At 36.6% G+C, this 10,002-nt stretch overlaps 1 protein-coding gene across 1 annotated transcript; it reads right to left on the minus strand.

Moving 5' to 3' along the window:
- Nucleotides 1–358: 358 nt before the first annotated feature.
- Nucleotides 359–5,856, minus strand: LOC110656731 (uncharacterized). Its single transcript, XM_021813640.2, has 5 exons — nucleotides 4,618–5,856; nucleotides 3,235–3,989; nucleotides 3,033–3,119; nucleotides 991–1,746; nucleotides 359–877 (listed from the first exon to the last, which is right to left on the minus strand). Exons 1-5 carry the CDS (start codon nucleotides 4,736–4,738, stop codon nucleotides 746–748), a joined length of 1,851 nt encoding a protein of 616 aa, XP_021669332.2. The 5' UTR covers nucleotides 4,739–5,856; the 3' UTR covers nucleotides 359–745.
- Between the last annotated feature and the right edge of the window lie 4,146 nt (nucleotides 5,857–10,002).

Here is a 10,002-nt window from a genome sequence, read left to right on the forward strand (position 1 = left end):
TTTCATTTTTAAATTAAAAATTTGTAGTGATTCTATGATCAAATAAAACATGTACATTTCCATCATCTCATCTGAAGATCAGAGCCAATAAATACAACACAATTTCTAACTAGATAAGTTACACCGACTAGCACAAAGCTGTCATTTTTCCATTAAGGCAGGATCAATTAATTAGAACTGAAATGTTAAAAAAAAAAAGAGAGAAGTGGGCACAGAAATACCTAATGTGTAATTTGCCTTCATTTCTGTAAAAGAATATGCATCTTATTCCAAATATAAACCTGGAATCTAGACCACAGAATATATATATATATATATATATATATATATATATATATATATATATAAACAGCAGAGAAAAACCAATAAGATTTAAATTTCTTGCTTCCTTTCCTTCTTCAATTGACAAAAGAAATCTATTCTTGAATTCTTCTCTTCACTTATACCCTATCTTCCCCAGTAGCATCCTACATTACAGCGTAAATAAAAACTATTCCTACCTCTTCTGTCAACCTTTACATCTCAGAAATTTCTACACTGAAAAAGCAAGCCAACCTCATCATTTATCTTCAGACTGGATCAATCATAATTCATTTTCCAACAAGATCAGACATTATTCATCCTATACCTCCCATAAGGTCAGTTTTTTATATCGATATCAGCCGAAGAAAAGAAAGAGAGAACAAAAGAAGCCACTAACAGCAATCAGTTCAAACTCCCAAGTCAGTTTCAGACATCTAGCAAATCAAGAATCTAACTCTGATTCAGACAAACTCACTGCAGATGAAGCAACTCCACAGCTATTATTCTGAGAGTCACGTGCTATTCTTGGTCGCACTTTGTGGAGAATTTGCGATGAAGGCCTTACTCTCATGTACTGCACATGGAAAATAACACAAGTATTGTCAATTAGATAAATCCAATTATATTGCACCAAACACAAAATGTAACCAAAAGCAATTGCTGGTTAGATTCTAGAACAACGTCTACCTCCTCATAGAAAGCCCTGATCTCTTCCTCCGTAAGGCCTTCATCTTCTCCAGCATTTTCATCCCAACCAAGTGATCGTAAAAAGGCAGCCTCTTCCTCATCTGGGTTGGGAGTTACATCAGAGTTTGAGTCCTCTCCATTGTCAAATTGATGAGTCCCACTGTAAGTGTCTCCATTGTGGATTATTTTACCTCTATCATCACTGGACAAGCTAATAACAGATATTTCTGATGAAGAAGAATTTCCATCACGCTCACTAACTGAAGCAGTAGTACCTTCTGCAACTGATTCACTAGACTTCTCTGAGATGGATGACAATGAAATAGGACTAGGATCCGATACCACAGGTGTGGAGTTTGTGGAGGACTTCTTCTTTAGATGGTTAAAAAAATCATTCCTGCTCTGCACTTGAAATGCTGGTCTCTTCTCTATGGTTGGCCGCAAAACAGAAGGATGGCACCCAGCGTTGGAATGGTTTGGACTGCCCAAGCATTTCAAGTGAACAGATCCAGCAGCCAATGGAGTGATTCCAAGAGAGCTATTCACCAGCTTGCTTCCATTTGTAGGACTCATGCTATCTTTAGCAGGTGAAGAGATGCCATTCAATTCTCGTGATGGTTTGAGAACTTGAAGCCTGCCTTCATTAGATGTTTTTGTACTATCAGGTCTTGCTCGACCACGAGTTTGATTAACAAAATGTAAAGAATGTTGCTGCAAACCAATCTTGGGTTTTGATTTCTCTGCAGGACTGACCACCTAGAAAGAAGATAGCAATAATTATTTACATGTCTATGACTTGGATACGTTAGAGATCAAGGGTCAACAATTGTAAATTATATGAATGGTTATTCCAAATGGTTCTTTTTTTGTCCTTTTTATTTACAAAATAGAAGAATGAGTAGGAATATAGTAGCAAATGGTGCACAACCAATATTCCCCCAAGAAATTTTAGAAGGAACAACTATCCTCCAAATAAACATCCCAACACACACACACACACACACACACACACACAAAACAAAGAACTTGTCTGAAATAATTTTCTCATAAAATCCTTTGCTAGTGCCAAATGTTTTACAAAACTATAAATGGTGATGGTCCTTCACAACAATGATTATGCGTGAAAGTGTGACATTTCTTGCACATCAATCTAAGAAGATCCTGACTATACTACAAAATGTTAGTAGTCAAACACCAAACTTCCTTAACAATAAGGATCAATTTGTAATAGCCTACATGTCGTTTGGCTAATATTTATACAAAATACACAAGAAAATACACTAGTGCATATGTGTGCAACATGCAAGCTATCCATGAGACATTTCCTAAGACATAGGAATAGGATACATCCTTTCCAATAACCATGCCAACAAGTCCTCCTTCAGTTATTGTCATTCAACTTAAGATTTGTGCTTTAGTTTGCAATTCGTTTGTTTATACACACAAACACATGCGTAAGCATGCACATTCACACACATAAGCTAAATCCAACCACAAGATATAAATGGAAGCCAAAAATAAATAAATAGAAGAAAACAGAGGATTAAACCATTGATAGGAATGGGTGAGAGCAATGGGATAAAATTTAGTTTCATAAGGGAGGAACTGCCATTCTTCACTACTAGAAGTCCAAAGGAGAAAGACAAAAAGATTGTGGCTTTCAAGTAGTTCTCAGAAAAAAACCCATACCAAGTTAATGAATACGTCATTTCCCAAACCCAAAAATAAAATCAAAATTTTGAAGCAGACTAATATTTCATCAACTAACTAATTGTAACTCATGTAAGCTGTTGGGTCCAACAAATAAAGTAGAATAGAAAGGGCCAGAGCCCCAATAACTAGTTGTGACAAAAAATTCAAAATCAAATTGTCTGTTCCTTCCTCTACATGCCCAAATTACTACAAACAACACCAATTTCACTTAATGCTGACAATTAGAAATCATCTGTTGAGGCTCCTTAATCACTCAGGCACAACTTGCCAGAATGAATAAAATCTATTAAAGAAAACAATAAAGACGAACAGGCAGCAACATCTCTTACCAGTGTTTTAGCTGTGGAAGGAGTCATGGGAATCAATTTTGACTGCCTAATAGTGAGCTCTTCAAACCGTTGTATTCCAGCAGTTGGCTAAAATTGCAAATAAGGAAAATTCATTTTTATTGCATTGAAATTCATTCTAATAATTCGACCAAAAAAATCATTCTAACAAACTCTTATGCATTCATGAAAATAATGAAGTCACCTGGGGAGGTGTACGAACACGAGGAGAGCCTTGTGCTAATGCTTCAGCCATATTGAGTCCTGTCGTAATGTTTGGCACCACAGTAGCTGAGGTTGCAGGAATGGCTTGCTGAGCTGATGTAACAACCATACTACTGCTTCCCACAACAATTGGCACCTCTGCTAGAGCTGACTTCCAGTTCTCACTGCCAACCACAGTTGAAGTGCTAGTTTGAGTAATCATATTTAAGCCAGGAGAAGAAACCCTTCCTATACCACCTTGTCTTTCTTCAGCTCCCAATGAGGGAAAATCCTGTTCAAATGCAGTATCATGCAGAGGACCAACACCAACCCTAGCAAGCAGACCATTCTCATTACCGTTGCTCTGTTTATTTTTGTTAGTTAAATCACCAGCTACTTTCTTGGACCAAGTTTCATCCTGTTTTCTTGTAATCATAGACCGAGAACTGCGTAATTTATCTTTTTCAAATTTACTTGGCAAAATGTTATCCAGAGGATCAGAATTATGATAGTGCCTATGTTCACCTAAGACCAACTTTTCCTTCTCTTGGTAATCATTTTCATCTTCCAAATCCCTATCACGGTGACTTCTACTAAAGCTATTTGTAGAACGCAATTGAGCATAACCATTGCTATTAGAACTCCGGCGAAAATAGGCAGAAGTGGTCCCTTCCAGAACTGATAATTGGCGTGCATTGCGATCACCAGTGCTTACAGATGACTTGGTCCCAGCATGCTTTGGTACAGGATGATCATCTACACGAAACAGAACATGGAAAGCAAGATTTTGTAAATCTATTGCAAAGAATGTGCACTAAATGGATATGGAAATGAGAAAAACATCACAGAAGCATTTTTAGTTTTTGGTGCCGAAAAACAGTGAAGGAATAGTAAAAGAAATATTTTTTTTGGTGCCAAAAATAGTAAAGGAATAGTAGAAGAAATATTTCTTAGAAAAATTGAAGAACTCAATTCTCATTCCTCGTCCTTAAGAAAAATTGTTATAATAATTTGGATTAGCAAGTTCAATGTTTTGACTGTGAGGAGCGTTTTTGGAAAGCATCTTCACATGGAGAATACTTGAACCTGAAACCCCTAAGACAAATAACAGATAACCCTATGCATTAACGAAATTGCATAAGAAATGTCCAACATTTTCTCCAAAAGATATATTCTGCCTATATAACTACTAGATAAGCTTCTTTTAATACATTCTCTTAGTAAATGCCTTCACTCAGTATCTCCAAACATGCCGGCAAACAGAAACAGATGCAAATGTGATTTTACAAATATATAGAATGATAGTTTCAGATTTTCTTTCTTAATTTCTATCCTTTATGTGCAATAAAAAATGAATAACAAATAACACAAAACTCAAGTATACCATGATTACCACCGGCGTGCAATGATGCTGATGCAGATACGTGCTTTGCTCTGCCACCAGTATGGACACTTCCGCCACTTTTCAACCATTCTGGCACTAAAGCAGGCTTACTCCTATCCATGACAGTAACCAAACATGATCGTATGAAAGAACCCAAAACAAAAAAGGGGAAAAAAAACAATCTGTTGTTTGTGTTAAGCTCCTCAATCCACCCACAAAAGAGGTATTGTACTATCGTTTATGCACAAAACCAACCGAATCTGACTTCAATTCACTTTCCTCATCTTGAATCCTCCCTTTAATCAGTCTCAATTGAAGTATCCAATCACGACTTTGTGTCGAACCAAAATTTCTAAAAACCAATGTGTCCAATTTCACATCAATTAACTTTTATTTTCACCTAACTATTTCATCAACCAAAATTTGCAAATCCCAATCCTTAAAACTGCTCTACACACTGCAATTAGAGTTGTGCTTGTATATGTTTCTCTCTGTACAATATAAAATTCAAGTCACCAAACACTTTTGAGTCAAAACCAATTTCACTAATCAATGAACCAATCAATAAGTTTAATGGGACTTCATCACTCTCTCAGAGAATTATCACCACGAAATTTCTATTGAAAAAGTACTTTTCATAGAGAGCAATTCAATTCAGGTTTATTTTTCCTGAAGGGGATAAAAAAGGGAGAAGGCCTTCCAGCAACAATACAATGAAATGACAAAACTACCCCATGAGCCAAGCAGCACAAAATCAGGCAATTTTGGAAAAACCCAGACCCATAATGGTAAAGTAAAACCCAACCGGAAAAAACCGAACCCTAGAAGCTTTGGACGACAAAAACTCCCCCAATAACCTGAGGTACCAACCTCTGAGAAAAAGGAATAGAAGAAGCTAGTTGATTATGAAAAGAATTTGGAGTGAACTAAAACTCAACCATTGGATTAAGAAAATGAAAATTAGCTTAAAGGGATCCTCAATTTCTACCACTATCAACGGATGGAGCTATGCAAGTGGCGATTCAGCGAATCAACGAGAGCGAAAACCAGAGTAGTAGTAGTAGAGAAAAATGAAAGCAAAACAACAACACTCAGATATTAAGGTTCTACAGAAAGAAGTGAGAATCGTACAAGAAGCAGAGAGAGAGAGAGAGAGAGAGAGAGAGAGACAGAGACAGAGGCTATGCGATTGGACCGAGAAGAGGAGGAGAAGAGGATTAGAGAGGAAGTGTTATGTGTGTTGTGTATGAAAAATGGTTTTATGAAAACAGGAAAAATAAATAAATATTAATAAACAAAAATGAAGACAGTTATTTTCTTTTATTGGTGATTCGCACGCGCGCACTCACAACCGCCACGAGGAGGAGGCAAAAATCGTACGTGTCGGGTCTTTATGAATTGGGTCATGTAGGTGGTTTATGCCGCCGGATCCATGAGGAAAGTAGTCCGATTTTCAGCTTCCAACTTTTTTTTCTTTTCAATTAACTTTGATTAAGATTTAAATTTAAAATTTTATAACTTTAAAAATTTTATAAAAATATGATGAAGCATGTGATAAATAACATAGTTACAATTTGAATAGTTTGAATTGATTTAAGTAATTCATATTATATTCTATATGATTATATGTGAACACATGAGGATATTATAAAGTATTTTTATGTTTAGAATATGTTTAGTAGGAAATTAAAAATATTATTTTTATAAGTTTTTATTTTAAATTTTTAAAAAATATAAATATTAATTTAATTTTTTAAAATTAATATTTAATTCCTAAAAAATATAAATATTAATGAGTTAAAAAATTAATAAAATCTTTTTAAAAATTTAAATAACATTAATAAGAAGTTAAAAATTATAAAAAGCAATAATCACCACTTATTAATATCTTATTAAACACCCCTAAGAGTTAAAGAATAAGTATTTAATATGATCAAGTGATATATTATATATATTATAGTAACATGCATTTTAAAAATATGTCAAAAGATAACTTTGTTTTAAAACATGAAAATTATCTGTAAATGTAAATCTCTTCTAAAAGAGGAAATGTTTATATGTTATCAGGAAATAAATGAGTATGCCAAAATTAGAATGTTAGCATGCCAATTTGTCCTCGTCGCTAGAATGGGATAAATTTTAATAACTGTCCCTGAATTTAACCTTTCCCCTCAGTGCGTAGTATTTGTACACAACATTGAGTTTCTTTTGGTTTTCATAGGTCTAAGAGTTTAAAGAAGGAGGGTTTTCATTTAAATGATAGTTTTTCCTTATTTATTATGCTATTTGTGTTGCTTGTTGTTGGTGATGGTTTTTACAGGTGGGAGTGAGAGACTCTCCTTAAGGCTGGTATTCTTGAAGACCTTTTGACATCATCAGTGAATACCAATTCCTTTAGGCGAGCCGTTGTTCTCCGAATCTTTGCCACACCTGCTTTCCCTATACCCCCTCCATGACTTTGCTATGTATGTGGTGGTTTGGCCCTTGACTCAACTTTTCGGTGCCACTGAGGTTGGTATATGGGTCCCTTTTGTCCGACAAAAGTCTTGAGAGTCCTTTGCGTTTTCCTTTATATGCATAATCTCGATGGCGGTCTTTTGGGTGGTTGGCGACACTTTTGTTGTGAGAATTTGTTCCTTGCTTAGCTAAGGTTTTCAAGTTTTTGGGTTGTGTTCCAAAGTGAGTTGGGTGCTTAGACCTTTTATTGAATATTGGACTAGGTTTATTTTTGGACTGGATCTCTAGTTATACTTGCCTGCTGGTCAAGTTTATTGTAAACTTTGTAATCAGGCTAAGCCAATGTTTTTCATTTAATCGACATCTCTATCTCTATCTTTAAATTAAAAAAAAAAGAGCTTGTAAGAGACCCAAGTAAAATGTCACGACCCAACCTATGGGCCGGACCGGCCTAAAGCCCCCAAGGCCCGTAGTAAGCCTAACCATTCCTCAACCCAACTCTAAGGCCCATTTGGGCCTAATTTCAAGAATTCAATCGGACGGAGTCCGGCCATAAAATAGACCATTTAACGGGGAGTTTTTAACTCACCCGACCTGTAAGCACAATATGTCATAAATTGGGGAGCTCAGCTCACCCTCCATATAATAAAAAGGTCATAACTCAAATGGGAGCTCAGCTCCCTCATCCAATCCTATCATGCATATAGTTAATAATCTTACAGGTCCAACATAACTTTTATAATACAGGCCCAAATAAAATAAGTGCTTCTAACACATGCGGAGTCTAAAATTTAACTCAATTGTATAAAATACATTAAATACTATTAATGGACCTGCGAAGAAGAATAGCAGGTTAGCCACAACAAATAATCCCCCTGTTGCCTGAAAAAATAAATGAACAGGAGTGAGCGTTCGACTCAGAGAGTAAAATATCAATTTTAACCATAATCTTTCTAGCTATCTAAAGCTAATGCACCCTGTGGAGTGAAATGCAACATCGTCATAATTTTCATATCATAACAGCAAAAAGGCAATTTGGAGCACTCACACACCCAACACTGTCAAACAATACATATATGGGAGCTGATCCCCTATACAGCCCTTTTAATCCAACCTCTGCTAGCGAGTGTCTCTCAAGCCGAACTTTCGCTTAATAAACCAAATGCGGGGTCCCAGCGAGTGTCTCTCAAGCCGTGTCTACCCGTCCTGTCCATATCTAATACCATATCACACGCACGCCACGCACATACACTACTCTAAATTACCACAAACAACATCCATGGCACTTCAACAATTATGAATGTAATATAAAACGTGCCTAGTGTTTAACTACATAGATACATATTTATAAGTGATGCATGGGCATGCTTGAATATATAATAATATCGAAATTACAATTAAAATTAATATTTTACTCACAGATTCAACTGAAGTCACTGTGGCAGCTGGGCGGAGGAGGAAGGCTGTCCCGGCTCACCTGACAATTTTATTATAATTATTTAATATATTTGACTCAATACAAACTAAGAAAAGACTAAAGATTTTCTAAGTCGTGCCGAAAATTCGGCAGAGTCTCCCCTATACCTAGGACCTACCCAACCTGCAAAATGGCTTAAAACGCACTTCTATATCCACAAACCACACACCCACAACTCAATCACATCACATAGCCCCTCCTGGGCCCATCCAAATAGTCAACAGTCACAACATAAAAAAATACAGTTTAGTCCTTATAATTAACCCTTTTGCAAACACTACCCAAATGAGCTCTAAAAATTCTAAAACTTTCCCCGCGTTCCTTAGCATTATTACTAAGCCAATGCAAGAGGAATCATAATTTTTTGAGCTACCATAAATATTTTATGGATTTTACAATTAAGAAAAAGTAAGGTTCGGGTTTACCTATGTCGATTTCAACCCCGGGAACGCGCTCAAGACGTCTGACAACGGTTGGGTAGCCAAAATCTCGATCCAATTCTAAGACTTTTTCGGTAGCCTGTCTATCCGGCCCGAATTTTATAGACCCGAGTAACCATTGAATTTCCACGAATTGAAGGTACTTACACGAAGCCCACAACACGGGGGTTAGTATATAATTTTTACGAAATTTTCTAAGTTCATTTAGTGCTCGAAAAAATACTACGAAGTTTTGTGAGACCCACCGAAAAACGGTGTCGAAAAATTTTGAAATTGGTATTATCGCGAAGTTCTCGACGAGTGGAGTACTCCGGTACTCTAGGTTTTCTTGTGGGGTTTACGGTTTGAGAGAAATTTAGCCCAAAAGTCAAAATGGGCTAAAACTTCCCGAACAAAAATTGGGCAAACCGCTTGATGGATTTTGGTGTTCTTGGTGTCTATGGAAAGATCTCGAGGTGTAGATGAGGTTTGACATAAGACCCGATCTGATTGGTGGCCGAATCAGCTGAATTTTGGCCGGGAAGGCCAAACGGAGCGCTGCACGAAGGGGAGATTTCGCACGACTTTTCCAGCGGCCTGGAGCGTCGGCCTGTGGTGGGGAGGGGCTGGGGTGGCACGCCGGTGAGCTGGAAAGGCTGGGGCGGCGAGAGGAGGAGAGAGGAGAGAGAAAATGGGAGAGAAAGAGGAAGTGTCGGGCGCGCGTGCGGAGGAAGAAGAAAAGGGAAATGGCCGGTCCAATACGGTCCGGTTCGATTCGGTCGGTCGGATTCAGGATACAAATTTTTGAATTTTTACTCTGCCTTGGGACCGAAAACGAGGCCAAAAAATTTTGAAAATTTTCTAGAAAACTCAAAAAAATTCGTAGAGTCCAAATATATTTTTAGTTTTATCAGGTGGTGTTTAAATTAATTTTTAAAAATCATCAAAGTTTTATATTTTCAAAAAATTGAATTTGATTTCTAAAATCTGAAAAATTTCAAATAATTTCTTAAAATTTAAATAAAATAAAAT

This window comes from Hevea brasiliensis, chromosome 8 (genome assembly GCF_030052815.1).
Source record: "Hevea brasiliensis isolate MT/VB/25A 57/8 chromosome 8, ASM3005281v1, whole genome shotgun sequence".
NCBI classification, from domain to species: Eukaryota; Viridiplantae; Streptophyta; class Magnoliopsida; order Malpighiales; family Euphorbiaceae; genus Hevea; species Hevea brasiliensis.

What these genes read in the sequence shown, in the direction of transcription:
- LOC110656731 (XM_021813640.2), bottom strand. Translation starts at nt 4,738, where the DNA reads ATGGATAGGAGTAAGCCTGCTTTAGTGCCAGAATGGTTGAAAAGTGGC. An exon ending in GCACGCCGGTGGTAATCATG is followed by an intron (nt 3,990 to 4,617) that starts GTATACTTGAGT and finishes TGTTTCGTGTAG; the next exon opens with ATGATCATCCTGTACCAAAG. An exon ending in GTGTTCGTACACCTCCCCAG is followed by an intron (nt 3,120 to 3,234) that starts GTGACTTCATTA and finishes TTGCAATTTTAG; the next exon opens with CCAACTGCTGGAATACAACG.